The sequence below is a fragment of the Balaenoptera ricei genome, chromosome 20 (genome assembly GCF_028023285.1).
Source record: "Balaenoptera ricei isolate mBalRic1 chromosome 20, mBalRic1.hap2, whole genome shotgun sequence".
Taxonomy (NCBI): Eukaryota; Metazoa; Chordata; class Mammalia; order Artiodactyla; family Balaenopteridae; genus Balaenoptera; species Balaenoptera ricei.
Genome location: NC_082658.1, coordinates 45,896,596 through 45,924,200, shown reverse-complemented (window position 1 = coordinate 45,924,200; position 27,605 = coordinate 45,896,596). Strand labels below are relative to the sequence as shown.

General features: G+C 35.9%; 1 protein-coding gene across 9 annotated transcripts in view; it reads left to right on the top strand.

Moving 5' to 3' along the window:
• RHOT1 (ras homolog family member T1) overlaps positions 1-27,605 on the top strand; it is a 60,558-nt gene that overhangs the window by 22,163 nt on the left and 10,790 nt on the right. For 3 of the 9 annotated variants that reach the window (XM_059908756.1, XM_059908755.1, XM_059908752.1), the window contains 13 exons: positions 203-311; positions 609-710; positions 12,783-12,881; positions 13,397-13,505; positions 14,090-14,210; positions 16,379-16,463; positions 16,836-16,981; positions 18,339-18,439; positions 19,878-20,008; positions 20,695-20,778; positions 22,334-22,453; positions 23,451-23,653; positions 26,456-26,578. In XM_059908756.1, coding sequence (XP_059764739.1) covers positions 203-311; positions 609-710; positions 12,783-12,881; positions 13,397-13,505; positions 14,090-14,210; positions 16,379-16,463; positions 16,836-16,981; positions 18,339-18,439; positions 19,878-20,008; positions 20,695-20,778; positions 22,334-22,453; positions 23,451-23,653; positions 26,456-26,578 — 1,533 coding nt within the window. Of the gene's footprint in view, positions 1-202; positions 312-608; positions 711-12,782; positions 12,882-13,396; positions 13,506-14,089; positions 14,211-16,378; positions 16,464-16,835; positions 16,982-18,338; positions 18,440-19,877; positions 20,009-20,694; positions 20,779-22,333; positions 22,454-23,450; positions 23,658-24,719; positions 24,816-26,455; positions 26,579-27,605 lie in introns of all 9 variants that reach the window. The other 6 variants (XM_059908751.1, XM_059908750.1, XM_059908757.1 and 3 more) reach the window with 4 other exon arrangements.

The window sequence follows — 27,605 nt, the reverse complement described above, 5'->3', positions numbered from 1 at the left end:
CCCTGGCTTATAATAGGAACTCAGTAAATATTTGTTGATTATGAACATGCTCTCCAGGGTGCTTGGGCTGACTAAGATAGAGGGTTCATTTTGAGCAGATTAAGTAAATCTTATTAGTTAGACTAGGTTACAATGTACATTAAAATATAAATCTAATGTCTTTTGCCTTCCTTATTATTACAATGTGCCCTATTTATTTCAGGCTGCCTTTGATATTGGTTGGGAACAAATCTGATCTGGTGGAATACAGTAGTATGGAGACCATCCTTCCTATTATGAACCAGTACACAGAAATAGAAACCTGTGTGGAGGTATGCCGTATCATTTGATTTTGAAATTTACGGTTGGTGAATTCTCACTAAATTGAGGTTCAGAATAGGAGGGAGGGAAGATGTGGGGTGGAATAAATTTGTTTGTGAAGTCATGTAAACCAAATAAAACAGAGAACTTGGAGATGGCCTCTGAGCTCTTTGTAGACAGTCATATTGTGATATCCACTAAGAAAAATGCACTTTTTTCAGTTTCTTCAAGGAATGTTGATAGTTTAAAAAATATTTTTAGCTCTCATAATTGCTTTCAGAGTGAAAAATTTTAAACTTTCTTTTCAGTGTTCAGCAAAAAATCTGAAGAACATATCGGAGCTCTTCTATTATGCACAGAAAGCTGTTCTTCATCCTACAGGGCCCCTGTACTGCCCAGAGGAGAAAGAGGTAAACCCTCCATCCCACCAGGCTATGTTAGTAGGGGCTGGAATGTGTAGGTAGTAACTCCGTTATGATAACGATTTTTAGTAACTCTGAAGTATTCATCTAAACTGCTAAAATTAAAATTTATTGCTTACTATACTGTTATATTTTCTAGGTACTTTTCTTCAAAGACATTCACATTAAATAGTCAGAATAATATTCCAGATCAAATATTATTTCAGGAAATACCATTAAAACAAACAAAAGAATTGGCAATTGTAACAACAAAAAGTCCAAAGACTTAACTAATCGTCTACTTGTTTTGCTACTATTAAATCCACAAATCTGTGGGATGAATTGGGAGATTGGGATTGACATATACACTAATATGTATAAAATAGATAACTAATAAGAAGGTGCTGTATAAAAAATAAATAAATAAAATAATATTCAAATCAAAGAAAAAAATCCACAAACTTAAAAACACATACAAGCAAAAAACTTGTGTAATTATTTGACATGGGTACAATATGTAATACAATTTGAATACTCCCTTTTGTTCCATAGCTTAGAAACACAGTAGTTCCTTAATGAAATATCTAAAATTTAACAATATTTTACCATAGACTTTTAAAATTAATTTTTAAATTGAGATGTAACTCACGTACCATAAATTTCACCCTTTTGAAATGTTCTCTTCAGTGATTTTTAATGTATTCACAAAATTGTGTGTCCATCCTCACTGTCTGACTCCAGAGCATTTCATCTCCCCAAAAGAAACCTTGTACCCACTAGTAGTCACTCCCATTACCCCCTCCTTCCTTACCCCAGTTTTTGGCAACCACTAATCTTCTTTCTATCTCTATGGATTTGCTTATTCTGGACATTTCATATAAATGGAATCATACAATATGTGGTCTTTTGTGTCTGGCTTCTTTTATTTACTTATTTATTTATTTATTTTTGAATTTTATTTAATTTATTTTTTATATAGCAGGTTCTTATTAGTCATCCATTTTATACACATCAGTGTATACATGTCAATCCCAATCTCCCAGTTCATCCCACCCCCACCCCCACCCCCACCCCCACTGCCCCCCTTGGTGTCCATACGTTTGTTCTCTACATCTCTGTCTCTATTTCTGCCCAGCAAACCGGTTCATCTGTACCATTTTTCTAGGTTCCACATGTATGCGTTAATATGCGATATTTGTTTTTCTCTTTCTGACTGACTTCACTCTGTATGACAGTCTCTGGATCCATCCACGTCTCTGCAAATGACCCAATTTCATTCCTTTTTATGGCTGAGTAATATTCCATTGTATATATGTACCACATCTTCTGTATCCATTCGTCTGTCAATGGGCATTTAGGTTGCTTCCATGACCTGGCTATTGTAAATAGCGCTGCAGTGAACATTGGGGTGCATGTGTCTTTTTGAATTACGGTTTTCTCTGGGTATTTGCCCAGTAGTGGGATTGCTGGGTCCTATGGTAATTCTATTTTTAGTTTTTTAAGGAACCTCCATACTGTTCTCCATAGTGGCTGTATCAATTTACATTCCCACCAACAGTGCAGGAGGGTTCCCTTTTCTCCACACCCTCTCCAGCATTTGTTGTTTGTGTATTTTCTGATGATGCCCATTCTAACTGGTGTGAGGTGATACCTCATGGTAGTTTTGATTTGCATTTCTCTAATAATTAGTAATGTTGAGCAGCTTTTCATGTGCTTCTTGGCCATCTGTATGTCTTCTTTGGAGAAATGTCTATTTAGGCCTTCTGCCCATTTTTGGATTCGGTTGTTTTTTTAATATTGAGCTGCATGAGCTGTTTATATATTTTGGAGATTAATCCTTTGTCCGTTGATTTGTTTGCAAATATTTTCTCCCATTCTGAGGGTTGTCTTTTTGTCTTGTTTGTAGTTTCCTTTGCTGTGCAAAAGCTTTTAAGTTTCATTAGGTCCCATTTGTTTATTTTTTATTTTATTTCCATTACTCTAGGAGGTGGATCAAAAAAGATCTTGCTGTGATTTATGTCAAAGAGTGTTCACCCTATGTTTTCCTCCAAGAGTTTTATAGTGTCTGGCCTTACATTTAGGTCTTTAATCCATTTTGAGTTTATTTTTGTATATGGTGTTAGGGAGTGTTCTAATTTCATTCTTTTACATGTAGCTGTCCAGTTTTCCCAGCACCACTTATTGAAGAGACTGTCTTTTCTCCATTGTATATCCTTGACTCCTTCGTCATAGATTAATTAACCATAGGTGCGTGGGTTTATCTCTGGGCGTTCTATCCTGTTCCATTGATCTATATTTCTGTTTTTGTGCCAGTACCATATTGTATTGATTACTGTAGCTTTGTAGTATAGTCTGAAGTCCGGGAGTCTGTTTCCTCCAGCTCCGTTTTTTTCCCTCAAGGCTGCTTTGGCTATTCGGGGTCTTTTGTGTCTCCATACAAATTTTAATATTTTTTGTTCTAGTTCTGTAGAAAATGCCACTGGTAATTTGATAGGGATTGCATTGAATCTGTAGATTGCTTTGGGTGGTATAGTAATTTCACAGTATTGATTCTTCCAATCCAAGAACATGGTATATCTCTCCATCTGTTTGTGTCATCTTTGATTTCTTTCATCAGTGTCTTATAGTTTTCTGCATACAGGTCTTTTACCTCCTTAGGTAGGTTTATTCCTAGGTATTTTATTCTTTTTGTTGCATTGGTGAATGGGATTGTTTCCTTAATTTCTTTTTCTGATCTTTCATTGTTAGTGTATAGGAATGCAAGAGATTTCTGTGCATTCATTTTGTATCCTGCAACTTTACCAGATTCATTGATTAGCTCTAGTAGTTTTCTGGTGACATCTTTAGGATTCTCTATGTATAGTATTATGTTATCTGCAAACAGTGACAGTTTTACTTCTTCTTTTCCAATTTGTATTCCTTGTATTTCTTTTTCTTCTCTGATTGCCGTGGCTAGGACTTCCAAAACTATGTTGAATAATAGTGGCGAAAGTGGACATCCTCGTTTTGTTCCTGATCTTAGAGGAAATGCTTTCAGTTTTTCACCATTGACAATGATGTTTGCTGTGGGTTTGTCATATATGGCCTTTATTATGTTGAGGTAGGTTCCCTCTATGCCCACTTTCTGGAGAGTTTTTATCATAAATGGGTGTTGGATTTTGTCAAAAGCTTTTTCTGCATCTATTGAGATGATCATATGGTTTTTCTTCTTCAATTTGTTAATATGGTGTATCACATTGATTGATTTGCGTAAATTGAAGAATCCTTGCATCCCTGGGATAAATCCCACTTGATCATGGTGTATGATCCTTTTAATGTGTTGTTGGATTCTGTTTGCTAGTATTTTGTTGAGGATTTTTGCATCTATATTCATCAGTGATATTGGTCTGTAATTTTCTTTTTTTGTAGTATCTTTGTCTGGTTTTGGTATCACGGTGATGGTGGCCTTATAGAATGAGTTTTGGAGTGTTCCTTCCTCTGTAGTTTTTTGGAAGAGTTTGAGAAGGATGGGTGTTAGCTCTTCTCTAAATGTTTGATAGAATTCACCTGTGAAGCCACCTGGTCCTGGTTCTTTGTTTGTTGGAAGATTTTAAATCACAGTTTCAATTTCATTACTTGTGATTGGTCTGTTCATATTTTCTATTTCTTCCTGGTTCAGTCTTGGAAGGTTATACCTTTCTAAGAATTGGTCCATTTCTTCCAGGTTGTCCATTTTATTGGCATAGAGTTGCTTGTAGTAGTCTCTTATGCTGCTTTGTATTTCTGTGGTGTCTGTTGTAACTTCTTTTTCATTTCTAATTTTATTGATTTGAGTCCTCTCCCTCTTTTTCTTGATGAGTCTGGCTAAAGGTTTACCATTTTGTTTATCTTCTCAAAGAACCATCTTTTAATTTTATTGATCTTTGCTATTGTTTTCTTTGTTTGTATTTCATTTATTTCTGCTCTGATCTCTATGATTTATTTCCTTCTATTAACTTGGGGTTTTGTTTGTTCTTCTTTCTCTAGTTCCTTTAGGTGTAAGTTTAGATTGTTTATTTGAGATTTTTCTTGTTTCTTGAGGTAGGCTTGTATTGCTATAAACTTCTCTCTTAGAACTGCTTTTGCTGCATCCCATAGGTTTTGGATCGTCATGTTTTCATTGTCATTTGTCTCTAGGTAATTTTTTTTTTTTTTTTTTTTTTTTTAATAAATTTATTTATTTTATTTATTTATTTTTGGCTGTGTTGGGTCTTCGTTGCTGTGTGCGGGCTTTCTCTAGTTGCGGCGAGCGGGGGCTACTCTTCATTGCGGTGCGCAGGCTTCTCATTGTGGTGGCTTCTCTTGTTGTGGAGCACGGGCTCTAGGCGCATGGGCTTCAGTAGTTGTGGCACTTGGGCTCAGTAGTTGTGGCTCACGGGCTCTAGAGCGCAGGCTCAGTAGCTGTGGCGCACGAGCTTAGTTGCTCTGCGGCATGTGGGATCTTCCCGGACCAGGGCTCGAACCCGTGTCCCCTGCATTGGCAGGCGGATTCTTAACCACTGCGCCACCAGGGAAGCCCTCTAGGTAATTTTTGATTTCCTCTTTGATTTCTTCAGTGATCTCTTGGTTGTTTAGTAACGTATTGTTTAGCCTCCATGTGTTTGTGTTTTTTACGTTTTATTCCCTGCAATTGATATCTTTTTTTTTTAATTTATTTATTTTATTATTTTTATTTTTGGCTGTGTTGGGTCTTCGTTTCTGTGTGAGGGCTTTCTCTAGTTGTGGCAAGTGGGGGCCACTCTTCATCGCGGTGCGCGGGCCTCTCACTATCGTGGCCTCTCTTGTTGCGGAGCACAGGCTCCAGACACGCAGGCTCAGTAGTTGTGGCTCACGGGCCTAGTTGCTCCGCGGCATGTGGGATCTTCCCAGACCAGGGCTCGAACCCGTGTCCCCTGCATTAGCAGGCAGACTCTCAACCACTGCGCCACCAGGGAAGCCCTATTCCCTGCAATTGATTTCTAATCTCATAGCGTTGTGGTCAGAAAAGACGCTTGATATGATTTCAATTTTCTTAAATTTACCACGGCTTGATTTGTGACCCAAGATGTGATCTATCCTGGAGAATGTTCCGTGTGCACTTGAAAAGAAAGTGTAATCTGCAGTTTTTGGATGGAATGTCCTATAAATATCAAATAATCTATCTGGTCTATTGTGTCACTTAAAGCTTGTGTTTCCTTATTAATTTTCTGTCTGGATGATCTGTCCATTGGTGTAAGTGAGGTTTAAAGTCCCCACTGTTATTGTGTTAGTGTCGATTTCCTCTTCTACAGCTGTTAGCAGTTGCCTTATGTATTGAGGTGCTCCTATGTTGGATGCATATATATTTATAATTGTTATATCTTCTTCTTGGATTGATCCCTTGATCATTATGTAGTGTCCTTCCTTGTCTCTTGTAGCATTCTTTATTTTAAAGTCTATTTTATCTGATATGAGTATTGCTATTCCAGCTTTCTTTTGATTTCCATTTGCATGGAATATCTTTTTCCATCCCCTCACTTTCGGTCTGTATGTGTCCCTAGGTCTGAAGTGGGTCTCTTGTAGACAGCATATATATGGGTCTTGTTTTTGTATCCATTCAGCAAGCCTGTGATTTTGGTTGGAGCATTTAATCCATTCACGTTTAAGGTAATTATCAATATGTATGTTCCTATTACCATTTTCGTAATTGTTATGGGTTTGTTTTTGTAGGTCCTTTTCTTCTCTTGTGTTTCCGGCCAGAGAAGTTCCTTTAGCATTTGTTGCAGAGCTGGTTTGGTGGTGCTGAATTCTCTTAGCTTTTGCTTGTCTGTAAAGCTTTTGATTTCTCCATCGAATCTGAACGAGATCCTTGCTGGGTAGAGTAATCTTGGTTGTAGGTTCTTCCCTTTCATCACTTTAAATATATCGTGTCACTCCCTTCTGGCTTGTAGAATTTCTGCTGAGAAATCAGCTGTTAACCTTATGGGAGTTCCCTTGTATGTTATTTGTCATTTTTCCCTTGTTGCTTTCAATAATTTTTCTTTGTCTTTAATTTTTGTCAATTTGATTACTATGTGTCTTGGCGTGTTTCTCCTTGGGTTTATCCTGTATGGGACCCGCTGTGCTTCCTGGACTTGGGTGGCTATTTCCTTTCCCATGTTAGGGAAGTTTTTGACTATAATGTCTTCAAATATTTTCTCGGGTCCTTTCTCTCTCTCTTCTCCTTCTGGGACCCCTATAATGCGAATGTTGCTGTGTTTCATGTTGTCCCAGAAGTCTCTTAGGCTGTCTTCATTTCTTTTCATTCTTTTTTCTTTGTTCTGTTCCACGGCAGTGAATTCCACCATTCTGTCTTCCAGGTCACTTATCCGTTCTTCTGCCTCAGTTATTCTGCTATTGATTCCTTCTAGTGTATTTTTCATTTCAGTTATTGTATTGTTCATCTCTGTTTGTTCATTCTTTAATTCTTCTAGGTGTTTGTTCTTTAATTCTTCCCAGTCTTTGATAAACATTTCTTGCATCTTCTCGATCTTTGCCTCCAATTCTTTTTCCGAGGTCCTGGATCATCTTCACTATCATTATTCTGAATTCTTTTTCCGGAAGGTTGCCTATCTCCACTTCATTTAGTTGTTTTTCTGGGATTTTATCTTGTTCCTTCATCTGGTACAAAGTCCTCTGCCTTTTCATTTTGTCTATCTTTCTGTGAATGTGGTTTTTGTTCCACAGGCTGCAGAATTGTAGTCCTTCTTGCTTCTGCTGTCTGCCCTCTGGTGGATGAGGCTATCTAAGAGTCTTGTGCCTATTTATTTTTTAAAATTAATTAATTAATTTTTGGCTGTGTTGGGTTTTTGTTGCTGTGCATGGCTTTCTCTAGTTGTGGCGAATGGGGGCTACTCTTTGTTGTGGTGCATGGGCTTCTCATGGTGGTGCCTTCTCTTGTTGCGGAGCACGGGCTCTAGGCATGCGGGCTTCAGTAGTTGTGGCACGGAGGCTCAGTAGTTGTGGTGCATGGGCTTAGTTGCTCTGTGGCATGTGGGATCTTCCCAGACCAGGGCTTGAACCCGTGTCCCCTGCATTGGCAGGCAGATTCTTAACTACTGTGCCACCAGGGAAGTCCCTGTGTCTGACTTCTTTCACTTAGTGTAACGTTTTCAAGGTACATCCATCCATGTTGTAGAGTTATTAGTACTTCATTCCTTTTTATGGTCAAATGATACTTCATTTTATGGATATACCACATTCTGTTTATCCATTCACCTGTTGTTGGATATTCGGGTTGCTTCCACTTTTTGGCTGTCGTAAATAGAGCTGCTAAGAACATTCGCACATAAGTTTGAACCCCTGTTTTGAGTGTCTATTTAGCAGTGGAATTGCTAGGTCATTTGGTAATTTTATGTTTTACTTACTGAGGAACCACTAAACTATATGAAAGTCCCAATTTCTCCACATCTTTGCCAACACTTGTTATTCCCCAGCCCCCACCTCTGTTTGTTTGTTTATAGCTATCCTGGTAGATGTGAGTGGTATCTCATTGTTGTTTGAACTGCATTTCTTTGATGGCTAATGATGTTGGACATCTTTTCATGTGCTTATTGGCCATTTGTATATCTTCTTTGGAGAAAGGTCTATTTGAGTATTTTGCCCATTTCTTAATGGAGTTATTTGTTTCTTTTGTTGTTGTTTTTGAGTTTTTAAGAAATAAAAGTTTGCTGGGGGAAAAAAAGTTTCCTGAAAACATTTTTTTCAGGAAAAGTTTATCGTATAAGTGAGTGGTTGGAGAACTGACCCACAGGCCAAATTTGGCCTGCCACCTGTTTTTATACAGCCTGTGAGCTAAGATACATTTTACATTTTTTAATGATTGGGGAGAAAATCAAAAGGAATAATATTTTGAGATATGGGAAAATTATATGACATTCAGATTTCACCATTGATAAATAAGTTTTATTGCAACACAACCACCTTCATTCCTTTATGTTTGTCTATACTTTCCTGTTACAAAGGCAGAGTTGCATAGTTGCAACAGAGCTTATATGTGGTAACTGTCATCACACTGCTGCTCAGTGCACTGCTAACTGGACTGACACGGTTCAAATGCGGCAGCGTTTCATGTACCATGTGTACCACTGTACTGCAGCATTTTATTTTTTTATTATCAGTATATACCTATCATGCCAAAACAAGAAAAGAAAAGAAGTGGGTTTTCAGATGGCAAAACAGATATATATTCTGAGCTCTAATTTCAGCATTGGTGTTTTTGGACCTAAATGCACATGCAAAAGAAATTTCCTTATTTCCTAATCCATTTGACCATGCAGTTGAGGAGCTTCCACCCATCCTTCAGTTGGAACTGATCAATCTGCAGTGTAATGATGTGTTAACAGGCAATAGCAAAAAAAAAATCAAATATGATTCTGTAAATGCCTTCCAAGTGATGAATGTGCTCAATTAAAGTTATATGTTTACAGATATGTGTCACTATTGGCAGTGTGTATCTGTGCAAAAAGACATTTTCATAGATGAAATATGTAAAATCTCATTACAGATCAGCATTAACAGCTGAACACTTGCAATTGATTTTCATGATAGGGAATGCTGACTTTTTTTTTTTTAGTTTAAGTATAGTTGATTTACAATATTGTGTTAAGTTTCGGGTGTATAGCATAGTGATTTGTTTTTTGTTTTTGTGGGTTTTTTTGCAGATTATATTCCATTATAGGTTATTACAAGATAGGGAACATTAACTTTGAACCCTAATTAAGCCAAATGTTATCCCTCTAAGAGGAATTCCATCCTTCTCATTAGTAGCCCTGTATAGTAAATGTATACTCAGTTACTACTGTATTTTTAATTTCATTAATAAAAACTTTGTGGAAATTTGATTATCTCTTGCTATGTAAGTACCTATATGATATCCTTGATTTTGCCTGTTGACCCCCAAAGCCTAAAGTATTTGCTATGTAGCTCTTTACCAAAAAAGTGCTGACCCCTGGTATAAATATTAATCTGAGTTATCCCTTAATCTGACCCTGATTTACTCTTCCTTAATCCTGGTTTACTGTTCCTTAATTGGAGTGTTTATTTCTAACTTGCTCTTAATTCAGTATTTCCCAAATTCACCTCATAATAGTCACTAAGTGTACTTGTTAAAAATACAGATTCCATTCTGATTCAGCCAGGTGCTATATATTATGATCAAGAAAATTTGGGAAACAGTCTCATACTGTAGAGATTTACCTCTGAGCTTAGCCTAGCAGTACATTAAATCCCCACTGTTAGTTTGTTCTCGATTCTCTAATTGCTACTTTTTTCTTAGGCCTATTATTAGTTCTGCTAATCTGCTAATCCTCCCTTCCCTGTAAAACACCTACTACCATCTGTTAGTCATTTCTTAGGTGGACCTGCCTAAGGCAAAATCTGTAACTTTTAGAGACTATGCCTTGATTTATACAAGTACAAGCCTTGAGTCTAAGCTTATAACAGAATCTTTTATTTAGACAACATTAATAAGCTTTTAACACAGATTTGAGGTAGGATCATCAGAAAGATTATATTCTAAATCAAAGCCTGAATTCGAAATATGTTTCCAGTGATGACGGACTCTGTATGACCCGTGGAGTCCTCTGCTTACCTAATAATGAAAAAGATCTGTGTGAGGGTTTAGATTACTTTATATGCAAAATGAGTTTATTTTATTACTGCCAAAATATTTTAGTTTTATTAAAGTATAATTTTTAATACTTTTAAAAAGTAGTCATTTTTTGGTGTTATATTTTAAGAGGTTAATATTTAAATATTGTATTGAGCTAGTACCTTAGAGCACTTTTGCTCCTGATGCATTTCAAGCTTTAATGAAAAATGCATCACTGTTTTTCTTCAATTACTTTTTTTAATGTAGCATTTTATGATACAAGGAAAAACCACTTGCAAATAAAAAGTTAGTTTTAGAGTCTGTTTTCTGCACCATTCTAGCTTTGCTACTTTTTGAAACGTTTAGATTATTATGTAACAGATTTTTAAAAGAAGAGTAAATAAAATATAATGTGATCTTTATTAATCTTGAATATCTAATATTAGGATCACGTTTATAGAAGCAGTATCTTATTTTTGCTTAAAAAATTATCCATGAATGTGATAGGTTATAGTCCATTTAACGTTCTTTTATGAAGAAAGCCCTGACCAGTGCTCCCTAAATGTTTGACTTCTTTTTCTCAGTTCTTTCTAATCTCTTTATGTCTTAGATTTTACCTTTTTATCATTATATCAAGTTGCTCTCCTAGAGCCCCTATTTAAACCAAAAGAAGATAACTGTTCCTTCATTTTTTTTTTTTTTTTTTTGCATCTTGACTCTGGTGGCTATCTTTTTTTTTTTTTTTTTTTTTTTTAATTAATTATTTATTTATTTATTTATGGCTGTGTTGGGTCTTTGTTTCTGTGTGAGGGCTTTCTCCAGTTGCGGCAAGCGGGGGCCACTCTTCATCGCGATGCACGGGCCTCTCACCATCGTGGCCTCTCTTGTTGTGGAGCACAGGCTCCAGACGCGCAGGTTCAGTAGTTGTGGCTCACGGGCCTAGTTGCTCCGCGGCACGTGGGATCTTCCCAGACCAGGGCTCGAACCCGTGTCCCCTGCATCGGCAGGCAGATTCTCAACCACTGCGCCACCAGGGAAGCCCTCTTTTTTTTTTTTTAACACCTTTATTAGAGTATATTTGCTTTACAATGGTGTGTTAGTTTCTGCTTTGTAACAAAGTGAATCCGCTATACTTCCTTCCTATTTTTTTTTTTTAATAGTTTTTTCCTTTGTGATGAGAACTCTTTTATTTATTTATTTATTTATTTATTTATTTATTTATTTATGGCTGTGTTGGGTCTTCGTTTCTGTGCGAGGGCTTTCTCTAGTTGTGGCAAGTGGGGGCCACTCTTCATTGCGGTGCGCGGGCCTCTCACTATCGCAGGCTCTCCTGTTGCGGAGCACAGGCTGCAGACACGCAGGCTCAGTAATTGTGGCTCACGGGCCCAGCCGCTCCGCGGCATGTGGGAGCTTCCCAGACCAGGGCTCGAACCCGTGTCCCCTGGGTTGGCAGGCAGATTCTCAACCACTGCGCCACCAGGGAAGCCCCCTTCCTATTTTTAAAAGAACTTATTTTATGCACTTGAGTTTGACATGTTAGTGTGATCAAAACTCATCATTACTGTTTGCTCTGGAGAGCCATATCACTGAAGTTAGTAAGCTAACAAGTACACATTTCCTCCCCTTTCCATCTCATTTCTCTTATTCAGATGTCCATAAGATATCTCCCTCCACGTTCACACCGTGTTCAGAAATCTTCCTGAAAGTTTTATTTTCTCAAAATTGTTGACAGTGATTTTCCTATAGCAGTTATACAACTTAGAAGCATGTGGGGCTTATTTTTAAATAGTCAAATATTTGTTCTATCCATTATAAATTCTAAAATAAAAGTTGTCAAAGTACATTTCCAGCAGCTTTTCTTATAAAAGTTGTAGAGTCAAAAATGTAATTTTTTAAATGTAATTCTTATCTCATAATAGGAAGTTAGTGAAAGACTTGTACACTTATCAACCAGTGCTATTTTGTCACCTGCTTGCGAATCAGTACATTTTATATCCCAGCTTTGATATATACACACACACAAGTGACAGACCAAAACATTTAGTCCCATTTTGCTGCTAGAAGGTCAAAAATCAGAGAAGTTGGGGGGGAAAAGCCTTTACTATAGTTTTATGTCAGCTCAAATTCTTTATGGAATGAGAGAGGGCATTTCTTCTTTATATGATTGGAAGAATGAATCTTCCCTAAAGATGAATTTCTCTTTTGCCCATCTTCAGAGGGTGTGTGGTCACGAAGGGAGAGTTTAACCATTCCAGATATTGGTCCAAGTAAATATTGCCTCATTTACTTAAAGTGGCTTGGGTATAAAAGGAAATGGCTTTGCTTTAGTTCATTTTTCATGTTGGTTGTATTTGATGTTATGTATTTGACAGTGAAAACATTCAGAATTCTTCTCAGCATATTTATGAAAATCATATTTTAAAATCCCAGCTATTTACATTAAAACGATTGTTTCTTTTCTCAATGATTTATAGATGAAACCAGCCTGTATAAAAGCCCTTACTCGTATATTTAAAATATCTGATCAAGATAATGATGGTACTCTCAATGATGCTGAACTCAACTTCTTTCAGGTAGCCTTCTTTTATTTCAGATATTTGTGTATCTTGGTCTTTTTTTGCTGAGAAGAGAAAAAATTTATTGGCTTGAACAATGGTATTTTGATAAACATGCATCTCTTTCATGTAAAAACTCTCTTTCACATCAGGCTATTTAATTTTTATCTAGGGGATAAAACTCTCTTATGCTTAGGAATTGAGGGGACTCTGAGAGTGTCATTTCATGGTGTACAGTGGGTGTATTAAAGATGACTTGAAGTCTGAACTCTGAATTATTTTTCTTTCTCGGTTTTGTATAACATAGCTACACAAAAAGCTCTGTGTTTTAGGAACATGATGGGGAGAGTAGGGAAAACATGTCCTAAGTATGACATGTTTTACTTAATACAAAGTAGAGGCTCTGCTAATTCAGAATTTGTTTTCTTTGGGTGCAACTCTTTGATTTACTGTTGCTTTGTGGATTAATATTTGTATTATTTGTGGTTTTAATGCTGATTTGTTTTTAACTTTATTTTTATGTTTTTTGCTAGAGAATTTGTTTCAACACTCCATTAGCTCCTCAAGCTCTGGAAGATGTCAAAAATGTAGTCAGAAAACATATAAGTGATGGTGTGGCTGATAGTGGATTGACACTGAAAGGTGGGTGAATGGTGCTTTTTCCCCCTTTTGAATTTAATATTTTCAAAATTTGGCAGAAGGCAGAAGTCTTTATAGTATTATCTATATTTAGGGAAATGTTTGTATTTACTAATATACCTAAAATCTAACCTGGATGTTTAAGAGTTGGAAGAGGCAGGTGTTGGTGGGGATAATTATCTTTACTGTGAGTATAAATTAGAGGTAGGGAAATTGATTGGATCTCAGGAGTGCAGAGGTCCATCTGCGGGTAAGAGATTTCAGAAACAAATTTATCTTAAAATTAAAATGATTTCATTTGTTCTTATCATATAACCATGTGAATGTCAGTATATTCCTTGGGATATGTTTTTGGCCCTTTCATGTAGCGCCATCTCTTGCTGACTTGGGTGTATCTGTGAAATGATTCTGAAATCAACTCTTTGAGACACTTGTGAACTTTGTTTTGGTTTGACCTTCCATATGCAAGACTAGTACACATATGTTCAATAGTCTAGCTCTTGCCATTATGTGTTACATGCTTTTCTCCCATGTGACTCGGTACCCATTTTCACATCAGCTATATTTACTAATTTATTTTATTTCAGGTTTTCTTTTTTTACACACACTTTTTATTCAGAGAGGGAGACATGAAACTACTTGGACTGTGCTTCGACGATTTGGTTATGATGACGATCTGGATTTGACACCTGAATATTTATTTCCCTTGTATGTACCTTTGGCTTCTAATTGATTTCACTTGCCAGTATTTTAAAGTTTTATTTAGCACGTTGGTAGGTAGGCTCTGAGCTACTCAGGAACAATTTATAGATTTATAGAGCCGTTTATAGCAGGGTTTCTCAAACTCGGCACTACTGACATTTTGGACTAGATAATTCTTTATTGTAGAGCCTGTTCTACGAGTTATAGGATGTTTATTAGCACATCCTTAGATGCCGGTAGCACCTCTTCCCCCAGTTGTGACAGCCAAAAATGTCCCCTCAGGAGTGAAATCATCCCCAGTTGAGAGCCACTGATTTATAGCATGGCTCAAACTCTTCCTCTTCTTCTAATGAAGAATACAAGTATCTTTTTTTATTCATTTTATTGAGGAAGGAGATAAAAGATGCTAGACGAACTTGTTTTTAGAGTCAAGGGATCAGAAATATATTGGTTAGCACTTTTCTTTTCTTTAGTCCTTCTCTTCCCTAAGTTTTATAGCCTGTTTTCAGCTCAGGATAAAATAAGTATTCTTCCTAAACGACCAGTCTCTTTGTGGTTATTTTTCTTTAGATAGTGATATGTTTAAGTTCTGTATGTTTAATGATGAACCCAGCATCACCCTGAAATAGGAGACTGCCTTGCTATAGGATGCCTCTCCCATACCCAAGGGAAGTAGGCTTTTCAGGGAAGTGACTTCCCAAGATCTGGCCTTTGAGCCTTTCGCCTTTTTTCTTCGCTTTTTCAGTAGCACATTATCTTCATGTTCTCCTTTTTAATTTTAGCATAGCACTGCTAGCTCTCCGTGTAAGGGTTCAGAAAAACTTTGTTGTTGTTTTTCCTTCCCCATCATTAAGGAAGCAAAATTTCTAGTTGGATTCCTGGTCCATTAATCAGTTCTAAGTTAAAACTTCCCTTGTCAAAGTTATTAAATCTTGGCTCAAGTAATTTCCCAGGTTTTTCAATAAATATATATTGAATGAATGCATTTGTCCCAGGACTTTTTTATCAAGTTTTCTTTTCTGTGCCATTTATGTGGGTAGATAAATTCTACGGGAGGTTGCTTATTGCTTTCTAAAGTATGACAATAAGGAAACTCCATCTTTTATGGCTTTGTGACTTACACTAAGATCTCTTTTAATTTCTTTCTGCACTCTACCTTTAATTTTCTGTTAAATAGCCCCTTCAAAGTCACCCCTTGAGTCTTCTTATTAAAATCTCTGCCCCTGTCCTTCACACTGCTGCTTGATTAGTAGATAAACAACATGGATTTTGCCATGTCACTTTCCCTTCAAGACAGGATAAAGCCTAAGCTTCTTAACCTGGTGTAGGAGGTCATTCATGATCTGCTCACTCTGGCTCACACCCTGCCTTCATTCTAGAAGTAAATACTAAACTATTTCTGGTCTACCAATCAGATATTGTTTCCCACTCCAGGCTTTTGCCCGTGGTATTTTTACTCTCTTCCTCCCTCTCCCCCCAAACTAATTCATGTCTGTTATCCTTCAAGTCTCAATACAGGTGACAGTGTCTCTCAGCAGTGCTGACACCTTCCCATCCCCAGGCCAAGGTGTTCCCTTTTACAAGGGTTCCCCTAGCATCTGTAGTTTACCCATACTCAACAGTTGCCTCATTCTGTTGAGATAGTGAGGTTATCTACTTGTGGTCTGTCTCCAGCTTGAATGTGGTTCCTTAGAGGTAGGGAGCCTGTCTTGTTTTTATGTCCCCAGTACCTCCGTGCATTTGATAAATGTTTATTGACTCGAATTTAGGGTGTGTCAAAGGTCAAATCAGGCAGAAATAACATCTCTTCACATCATTTTCAACTCATTACAATGTTGACATTGTTTAAAGCTCATAATTTTGACTTATAATTGATTTGTAGGAAGAATGACCCATTACAGTTTAATCAGTATGGTCTGTAAACTTTTTAATACAACCTGCCCTTCAGATAGTTAAGAAAACTGTCACCTTGGAATGAGCACTATTATGACTCTTCTGAGAATTGCCATACCACTGCAGTGACTTTCCCTGGGGAAGTCTAAATGGCTACAGAAAACATGTTCTGTAAATGCTGTCATCCTACAAAAAGACTTGTTGCAATTTCATGTTCATTTCTCCAATTAAATTTTAATATTTGGTTAATGATTTATTTTACTTTTTTTTTTCATCAACAGGCTAAAAATACCTCCTGATTGCACTACTGAATTAAATCATCACGCATATTTGTTTCTCCAAAGTACTTTTGACAAGCATGATTTGGTAAGCATTTAGCTGCAGTTTTCCATGATATATGATAAAATATTTTCCTGTGAATGATGTAACTCTGTTCCCTGAGCTATTGGGTATTCCTGTCACATAGCCAAAAATTACCCAAACTTTCTTAAACTAGCAAAGATACTTTCTCATATTATTTACTTTGTTATTTTCTCAAGATAAAAAAGTCTAGTTTCTGATAGACCCTAGCATAGGTTTCCTTATATATGTGTAAGGAGTTTTCTTGATAAAATGTAAAATTTCTTTTCATTTGTTAGTTTTTAGAAACATAGCTTTACTTGATTAGGGGGCTCTTGCATTTGGGAATTATCCTCTTAGATATCTAAATGTTATGTATACTTCCTTGTGTATCTTCAGGATAGAGACTGTGCTTTGTCACCTGATGAGCTTAAAGACTTGTTTAAAGTTTTCCCTTACATACCTTGGGGGCCAGATGTGAATAACACAGTTTGTACGAATGAAAAAGGCTGGATAACCTACCAGGGATTCCTTTCCCAGTGGACGTGAGTATAAAGCTCACTTCTTTCCTCTAGAGTTACAGCTAGTTTGAAATTATGGTGCATTACATTCATCATTTTGTATATTTGTCAGATCTTGTGAAATGCTTCAATGATAGCTGCCTGTGAGCAGGATTTATAGTGCTGCTGCTGTCTCTAAGATGAACTATAGATGTTCTATAAATTTATCAGGAAGGGATGTGTTTGCTTCTGGATGAGGTACAGGGAAACAGTAATAAGTCATATAAAAATGGAAGTAGGGGCTTCCCTGGTGGCGCAGTGGTTGAGAGTCTGCCTGCCAATGCAGGGGACACGGGCTCGAGCCCTGGTCTGGGAGGGTCCCACATGCCGCGGAGCAACTGGGCCCGTGAGCCACAACTACTGAGCCTGCGCGTCTGGAGCCTGTGCTCCGCAATGGGAGAGGCCGCGGCCGTGAGAGGCCCGCGCACCGCGATGAGGAGTGGCCCCCGCTCGCCAGAACCGGAGAAAGCCCTCGCACAGAAACGGAGACCCAACACAGCCAAAAATAAATAAATAAATAAATTTATTTTTTAAAAAAAGGGAAGTAAATTTTAATGCTTAAAAAATTTTTTATTGGAGTATAGTTGATTTACAGTGTGTTTTAATACTTTTGATTAAGGGAATTGGAAACATCATTGTCATTGTACAAATCTTGTATTTTCAGAATATGGGGAGAGCATATTTTACTTGACACTGAATTCTTACTTTGAGGGTTTTTTTGTTGTTGTTTGTTTTCAGTGAACTCTTAGACTTAGTGAGGGTGTCTACAGTCTTGTTGACCTGTTGTCTAGGGTGCTAAGAAAATTCTCGGGTTGTGCATAATGACATAAGTACTTTAGCCTTGGCGAGAATAACTTTCCCAACACCAGGGTCTGTTCTTTTTTCAAATCATACGAAAGACTAACTATTTTCAAGTGCCTTTCAGCCTTTCAGTTATTTTTTGCACCTTTTGCAAACCTTTTCAGATTTAATTATCATTAAGTCCTTAACTAGCTAGTATTTGCAGTACAATATGTAACTTGGGAAGCAAATAATATAAAATATCCCTGCTCTAGATCTTACCAGCTGCTCACTGCTCATCTGTGTGGCCTTGCTCTCTCTGGGCAGGTGGAATAGATACAGGAGTCCCCTCTACCCCCCATCTTGCATTCTTGTCCCTTTCATCTCTGCCCTAAGAATGTCACTGTAGGAAAAGGCATGGTTGGGCACATGGGAAATTAAAGCAGTCTGACAAAAATTATCTGGGTCTGGTGGTAAAATTATTTGAGCTGTTGTAAATTTTTTTTTTTTAATAAATATTCATTTAGGAACTTTTCACACTTTAAACTCTTCCCTTTCCTAGGCTCACGACCTATTTAGATGTGCAGCGGTGCCTGGAGTATTTGGGTTATCTAGGCTATTCAATATTGACTGAGCAAGAGTCTCAAGCTTCAGCCATCACAGGTAAGTATCTGAATGCTATTTAATTAGAAAAAAAATTTTTTTAAGATTCCAGTTTCATATGTAAAAAGAGTGAAAATAAATGCATCTTCATTAGTCTTCCATGTCTATACTCTATTTGTTTACCCTTGATTTGGTAATCACTTTTGAGGTAAGTTGCTTTTTGATTGTTTATCAAAAAGGAAAGAGTAGAGGTTTTACCTGTAGTCTCCCCCTGAGGGTACTTCATTGATGAAAATCAGGGAGGGCTATGGGCATGAAAAGTATTTACCAGTCTATCTTGTGTTTTAATTTTCTTTAAACATTAAAAACAATGCCTACTAACACATGATCCTGATATTCAACTGATTGTACATCTCTCAGTTTTAGAACCTTTTTCCACATTAAAAAATCTTTCACAGATCTTGTAATGTTAACCAGGCATTCTTGCCAGGCAATGTGCTCCACTTAAAGAAAACCCATAGATCTAATATGAAATAACAAATTAGGGAACTGATCATTTCAAGAAGTTCTTATATCCTAATTTGTGGGGAAAAATGCCATATCTTACAGGAAGCCCCATTACAAGAAGACAGCCTTTGTGAAATTGACAGAGCAAGTACCCTTCAAAGTACTTAACCAGTTAGACAGTATTTAATGCAGCACCAAAGACTAAGGAACTAATTAGCCAGCATGAGGTTCTTTCACTCAAGAAAATATTGTGGCCATATTTCTATTATCAATAAGTATACTTTTATATATCTTTAATATTAGATAATATATCATCATATGGATATTCTATAACTTAACTACCCCATAATTATTACCTGTTTTTTATCACTTTCAGGTTTTTTTGCTATAAATAGTGCCTCTTGGTGAGCTTTCTTGTAGTTGAATCTTTGTGTATAGTTTAAGGAGGTCTCTTTACCTCAAGAAGAGATACCTCATTGCTCTGCTGATACAACATTGTTTTCAGGGCTGCCTCTTTTACAGATTTACCTTGGAAAGGCCAGTTAACCCTAGCGTGCATATACTCTTTCCATTTATAGACCCAAGAGAGTGCAGTTTTGAGATAGCATCTTTTAGTTTATAATTTGTTATGACAATAATTTATAACAGAAAAAAAGATGGGATATAGTATTGGCTATATTCATTGTAATTTTCATTCATTTTTTGAGATACCATTTTGTTATGTAAACGTACTACTTATTTTATGATGAAATAAATACCATTTGGTTACTAGAAGTTTACTTTACAGCCGACTTTCAGAAATGCATCTTTTTCACTAAGTGGGGCCCTTCTGTATTATATTTTGTACTTTATTTCACATACAGCTTGACTACTGTACAGTATGTTTATTGATTGTAGAAATGATAAATAACAATACCCTATTTTGTAGAATGTGAAATGAAGGCTCAGTGAGTCTAAGCGGTACATAATTAGCTTTTTTTTTTCTTTTTAGTAACAAGAGATAAAAAGATAGACCTTCAGAAAAAACAGACTCAAAGAAATGTGTTCAGATGTAATGTAATTGGGATGAAAAACTGTGGGAAAAGTGGAGTTCTTCAGGCTCTTCTTGGAAGAAACTTAATGGTGAGAGTTCTCAAGAAATAGAACTTTACTCAACAGATTTTTATAGTCACGAGTTTACATAATTTTTTCATAACCATTTACCTTTTTAGATGATTAGTAGAACTGAGTGACCTATGTATAATAGTAAGGTACAACTAAAGTGTAACAATAATCTCATTGAACTAGCTTTATCTTTGCTTCATTGATGTTAGCTATCATTTGTCTTTTTTTTTTTAACCAGCTTTTCGATGGAGATTAAATAAATACACATATGAAAGCATCAAACACAGTGCTTGGCATGAAGTAAATGTACAGTGAATATTTTAAACCGAATACTGATACCTAATTCTGACTACTGCCTTGAGTAAGGAGATTGACATATTTCTAGATGAAATAGCAGGCCAAATTATAGTGTAATGAGAATTGCCAGCAGGTGGCTCTGGAATAAACTTTCAGTGCTATAGTTTACTTCCTTTTCAGCTACTGCTTTCCCTTTATGCAGAACAAATGCATCTTTTATTTTAGACCTTAAGAACTAAGAAACAAAATCAATATCCCCTTTGTATTGATAAATAATACATGGTGTAGAGAAGAATATCCTTTTTTTGGTAACACACCCACACATACATGCAGAGCGCATGTGTTGATGAAAACTAGTTCCTGTAATTTCTTACTATAAATACTGAGATGTTTTTGGTTGTTTTCAGAGGCAGAAGAAAATTCGTGATGACCATAAATCATACTATGCGATTAACACTGTTTATGTATATGGACAAGAGAAATACTTGTTGGTAAGAAGTTTTCTGGCATATAAAGATTATTAATTATTGGGTACATTTTAAATGACTCTTTGAAAACATAATTGGATTTAATTTAATGGTTTTTTTGTGATTTATTTTTTTACCTGGTTTATTCATTAGAATTAATTTTAATCCCCTTGATCCATGTGGTGATTACATGGGTGTAGATATAAGTAAAAATTCATCTATCTGTGTGCTTAATTGTATGTTATACCACTGTAAGAAAGTAAAAAAAAAAAAAAAAAATTAAATCCTCTTTGCTCTTTCTTCCTCTTTTATTTTTAAAAATTATGTCCTCTATTGACTAGAAATTAGTTTGAAGACCTTTGTGCAGGTGTGGGGTAGTTTAATCTGTAATCTGAATCAGGTTGTATCTATTTAGCAGGGAGGAGTGTAGTTAACAAGTGTGGTAGCCTAAAAAATGATTGAAAGAATGGTATGACTGAAAAGATAATATGAAATAGTAGAAAGAGGTTTTATGTTCTTTTTGGATCCAGTCTGATTTTGGTTTGAATGCTGGTCCACCACTGATCAGCTGTGTGACCTCAGGCAAATTGCTTATTCTCTCTGAGCCTGAGTTTCTTATTAAGTTAACTAATATGAGAAGCTCCCGACAAATAATAAGTACTAAAGAAAGTTCATTCCCTTTTTATTTTCTTTTTGGAAATAGTTTATTCTGCTATACAGGTAATCACATTGAATTTTATGCATATTTTGCTCTTTATGTTAAAAGTTCTTTGTCAGTTTCTTGTTAAACATGTTTATCTCTCATTCTTCCCCTAAGTATAATTCTGTATATTGGGTACTCAGTAAATCTTGCTGATCGTTAACTTTCCAGTTTTATTGTTAAAACCATTCATTGCAAATTGATGTCTTTCATGTCTCTGAATATCCATGCTCTAATAGTGTTTTATTTGGAATATATTGAGTCACCTCTGACTTTACACTTCCCCTTTCTTCTCCTCAACAAAGAAGCACTATCTTATATAGCTCAATACTGAATTTTATGCTTGTTGGATCATTATCCTATCACAGATGGGATGTTTAGATATTTTATAATAAACATTGAAAAAGAGTAGGTAGTGAAGTAGAACCAAATAACCTTAATGTACCGTCCTTTGCTTTTTGTTTTTGATTGGTGGGGAGGAAAGGTGGTGTGGTAGAAAGAAAAAAGACTTGGGAATCATATCTGAGTTCAATTTTTGGTCTGATGACTAGTTAGTTGTGCTATCTTTGGCAGTTGACCTAATCTCTTTAGCCTGTTTTCTTATCTATAGTATGTAGAGAACGCATGTAAAGGGCCTGCCTAGCACACTTTAGTCACTCACTAAATGTTAGTTTCTGTAGGACCTTAATCACCGTTTGTCATCTTCAAAAATCAGAAGCTACTTGTTTATCTATATGTCTTACTTCCAAAAATAGTCTGAAAATTTATGCTTAACTAGTATTTTTAAATTAGGAAGTCAAGTTAAGCAAATAATAAAACATCATGACTTTAATTTTACATCAGTGGTATGATACTTATGTTTCTTTTTCTTTTTACAAGTTGCATGATATCTCAGAATCGGAATTTCTGACTGAGGCTGAGATCCTTTGTGATGTTGTGTGCCTGGTATATGATGTCAGTAACCCTAAATCCTTTGAATACTGTGCCAGGATTTTTAAGGTTTGTTGCTCTTTTGGTCTAAAACCAAGTTTAACTTTATAAGTAGTTTAATGGAATTGTAATGTGGTGTTTTCTAACCAGGGAAATAAGAAAATTATTTGTGGAGCTTTTCAAAAATACATACATTTGTGTCCTATCCCTAAAGGTTCTGGTTTCATTCTGAGGTGGTAGAGTCGCAGACATCTGTATTTTTAAAAGTACTTTTTTCCACATGTGACTCTGATGTGCATTCCTGGTTAAGAACCTCTGCATTAATGGAAGGTCTTAGGAATGCACATGGATTATGTGTTGCCCGTTATACCAAGAATAATAATAGAGCAAGGGGATAAACCAGAGGCTTGATAAGTTATCAGTTACTTTGAGATTATCAACAAGATTCAATAAGAGTAAAAAACTGTATGTACGAAGAAATTTACTCTAGCATTGTTTTTAATAACAAAAACCTGGAAATAATCCAAATGTCTAACAATAGGAGGATAGTTTACCAAATTGAGATAAAATGATCCTATGAAATTGATGTAGCCATTAAAAGTAATGGTTTTGAATTCTGAAAACATGGAAAATTCAGTATTATATTTTTAAATGGTTATGTCCAGCATGACTACAACTATGTAAACATATATATATATGCATGTGCTTAAGGACTAGAGGTAATATCAAAAAATGAAAATAGTATGCTTTAGGAGAGAGAATTTAGGTAGATTTCTTTTTATTTCAAAGTATTGTTTCTTTTTGAAAAAAATTTTTTTTTTTCAAATTGTAGTGAATTTGAAGAATTGTTATAGGTTTATATTGTTACCAGCATTAGAAAAGTGGCCCCGGTCTTATTATGCTACTGACCTAGACAACTGCCAGTCTTTGCCTCTTAGTTTACTTTCTCCCTGAAACTGTTGATGCTTTCTTTGCCTATGTAGAGAAAAATTTTAGTGCCCATTTAGTTAAATTTAGTAATTTTTGAACTTGTCATCAGATTTTGATTTCACTTTTTATTCTGTAGCAACACTTTATGGACAGCAGAATACCTTGCTTAATCGTAGCTGCAAAGTCAGACCTGCATGAAGTCAAACAAGAATATAGCATTTCACCTACTGATTTCTGCAGGAAACACAAAATGCCTCCACCACAAGCCTTCACTTGCAATACTGCTGATGCACCCAGTAAAGATATCTTTGTTAAATTGACAACAATGGCCATGTACCCGTAAGTACTTGCTCTGCCATGATTTTCGTGTTGCATGGTTCGTGGTAACATTGCATGCCTTTATTAGCCATGAGGGTGGAATCTCTGTCACATAGAAGTTGTTCAGCAACAGAAAGAGACTTTGTAATGAGAAGGGACAAGTTTGAGTAAAAGCAGGTTTGGTTTGGGTACCAGAAGAAAATTATATCAATGGTGCTTCTGATAATATTTGACTATATTTGAGCAGGCTGTAACTATCTTAATAGGATAGTACAATAAAACTCAGCCCAATAAAATGGAATTTATTTAATAAATATATGGAATAAATAAACTCAATAAAATGGAATTGACATCATGCTAATAAGGCATTTCCATATGAACAAAAAGTTAACTTTTATATTTTTTCTGCTGATTAATTGACCTTGAGTATGTGAAGGATTCTAAAATCTTTTATGAATTTATGTTTAAATTATGGGTATGTTTGAGTTCAGGATATAATGTCTTTTTTTAGTGCTATAAAAAGTAATTGTAATTGGAATTCCTTCTATATAAATGTTTTACGTTGTGTTATGAGCCACAAATTTTATGTACATTTATTGTATATCTGTACATGCATATGCACAAGCACATAACTGTGGTCATCTTCGTAGTTTACTAACTGCCTTAAAATTGCATGCTTCTTAATGGCATTCTCCTCAAGTACGGTGTTTGTATAAATTCTGTTTTGTGACAAGATAGTTTTTCAGGCAGTGCGTTTCTCAGGACTTTACAGTTTATTCTATTTATTATTATGTTATTCTCTAAATTATTTTTCTTCTTATGAAAAGTACAGTATAACATAGAGTAATACTCAAAAATTGCTACAAGCCAAGGTTTTTCAAAAGGTTGTTAATTTGCACGGATTTTTCAAATCAGAGTTAATTTTATTGCTGTTCCATTAACTAGTACTTTAAAAAAAATGCAGCAAACCTTTGAAATTCTATTTGTATTGGAAGAGAAGTCATTCCTTCCTATTACTGTTAGATAAGCAAAACCTTATTTTTTATGTTTACCTTTGCTTTAAAACTTTCGTGTATGTTATCTACAGAGAGGATCATTACAGAGACAGACTCTCCCGAGACATGGGCAACACTGATAGAATAGAGAATTTGAGAAAAATCTGGGTCTTTCTAAAAACTGCTTTGTAAGTTACTTTTTCTTTATGGCTTCTATGGCATTTTGTTGACATTTTCTTATAGATGACCAAATCTTTTTCTCCATAATTCACATTCAGTAATTATCCAGAAACGCACTGCTTGGTTAGGCTTACTGCCTAACTGTATACTATGGTGTCTTTTTTTTTTTTTTACTATGTAAATGCACTGTCTTAATCTTGTAAATAACTGCAACTATGTTTTTAGATCTGCATCTTTAAAATTTTACTGCAATATGTGTGTGTGTGTGTGTGTGTGTGTGTGTATATGATAAATGTACATACATGGACACTTGTTTATACGGCTAATTGGAAACTACTTCTCATGAAGCATCTCCCTGTTGCTAAGCACACTTTGCATCCCTCCTTTTTGGGGGGTGGAGCCTGTATATGTTGAAGAGTCAGATTCAACTTATAAAATAACAGATGGATTCCAGTATGACAGCTGGCAGTGACTTAGTAGCAGTGATACATTCATCATAAGTCAGATTTTAAAATGGAATGTCTTGAGCCTGTAAGAGTCTTTTAAAAAATTAATTCTTGTTTTTCTTCATGTTGGGAATTAGGCATTATTGGGATGCTGCTAATCTCCACAACCATGCCACCGTGTGCTGTGGTCTCATCAGATCTCACAAGCTAAGCCAAGTCAGATGGGGCCAGTCCATTGACTGAGAAGCCTCTAAAAAAATGTTCAGATGTTACAGGAAGTGATGTAATTGATTCTTCAGGTGGCGCTCTTCTGAGTGGGTTCTGCGCCAGTACCTCTCCAGGGGTGGTGTGATGGCCTTGTATGTCTGAGTGGCTCTGACCACTGAGCAGTCATTGGAGACCCCCTACTTTGGTTGTTAGAGTGGAGGTGAAATGGGCTGCCCCACGTGCCTGTACCAACTAGTGCAACTCACTCAACCAGAAAGGAGTCAGAAAGCCTCCCTAAATTTCATATCTAATATCAATTGGATCCATTGTTGATTTTTACACCCTCACCCAGAGTTTCATATTATCATACTTAGCTGGTGTGTTTTGGTAGCAGATGAAATTAACCCTGTATTTTGGGTTCAAGTAGAAATTTATGAAGCACTTTGATTTCCTTTGGGAGCCATGGTGCTTGATGAATTAAAGACGATGTTGTTCATATCTCCTCAGGGTTGAACATACTCGTCTTTTGACTCTTTTGTGTATTTGTCACTCTTCTCCTTCCTGGTTTTCAGGCATGTGTATATACTGAGGGAGGAGGAGGGGATGGTTATTTAAATGCTAGCGAACTCTGACCTTTTGGTGGGTGCTGTGGCTTACTCAGTTTTTCTTTTATTAATTTAGATGAGGGTGCCATCTATTGCTGTGCATATTTATTCCACTAAAACCCTTGTACTAATAATTCTGTCCCCCCTCCAAAAAAGCAAAAGTGTTAGCTAATTTTCCTTAGATTTTCTATAGGGAGGGAGGAGGGAGCTATTGCTGTTTATTATATTTTTGGTAAATGTGGAATTCTGCACAACTTTAGCATGCCCCACACTGTCCTTTTCCTTAGTGTTGCTTATGCCTAAATCTTTTTTTTTTACGTTGGCACACTCTGACTTGTGCCATATTTGTAAGTAAGAACTCAACTCCTGTCCTTCTGTGTGTTTTCGCAGCCATGCCCGGTTACGCTGTATGTGCACCTGCAACAGGTGTACATTTTGCATCTGTCAGAACTTCCTCAACTCAGACTTGCTGCAATCTGTAAAGAACAAAATCTTCACTGCAGTTCTTAACAGGTTCTTAACTTTCTTTACTGGGTACCAGGCATTCTGTTAAAATACAAAAGAAAAAAGTGGTTAACTATTTATTATACAAATACTACAAAGACAACAAGCTGACTGATGCCCAACTAACTTCCACTAAAATTCTCACTGTGGTGACAATGTTTAGTTCTGGAATCATCCTTAATGTTTAAAAATTAATAGATATATTTAGGGGACTATAAAGTAAGATTATATCTTTTTTTATTAAGGAAGTTAAAGTATTTTTTATATTAGAGGATAATATATGTAGGGAGATTAAAAATCTTTTGGCTGAGAGTTGTAGAAATAGATTAGGGCTTTAGTAAGGAAAAGACACATTGATTCCAAATGTTATACTGTACTCAGCTTGCATTCAAATAGTACACCTTATTAAAACCATACTTATATGAGCGGTATCTTGGGTTTGAAAAACTTCTCTATTGAAATTATTTATAGTTATAATTTACTTTTACTTTTAAGTACCTGGAATGTTTTTTTGAAATGAAGATAATAACCAACTTTAAGGATTCAAAGGAATATGGAAAAGAAAAAGATCTATAGTACTAGTTTTTGAGGTCTTTACAATTGAACCCGAAACATAAAGTATGCCTAGAAAGTAATATGCTTTTAAAAAAGAAAGAGAAACAACAACAAAAAAATAGGTTGTATACCTTCCCTCAGAGCAATAAACTTGGAAGGTTATGTTCTTATTCTGGTCATGCTACCTTTCTTTGTTCAAATCAATTTTACATTTTGTGAACATTTAAGAGCCTATGTAATATTAATTTGTATCTAATGTCAAATTTTTATGTGTCTATGAATGAATTACATTTTTGAAATCATTCAAATGTCGTTGGGAGCAGGGCTTGATTAAGACAGATGATCAAGCTAAACAGATTTTGGTTAGAAATGGATCTTATTTGGGTTACTGTTGGACTCTTACTGAGGGCTAGGCTCCGACTGTACCAAATGAGTAGGATAGTTTGTGTCCACCAGCAGTGTAGACATGGCTATTAAACAG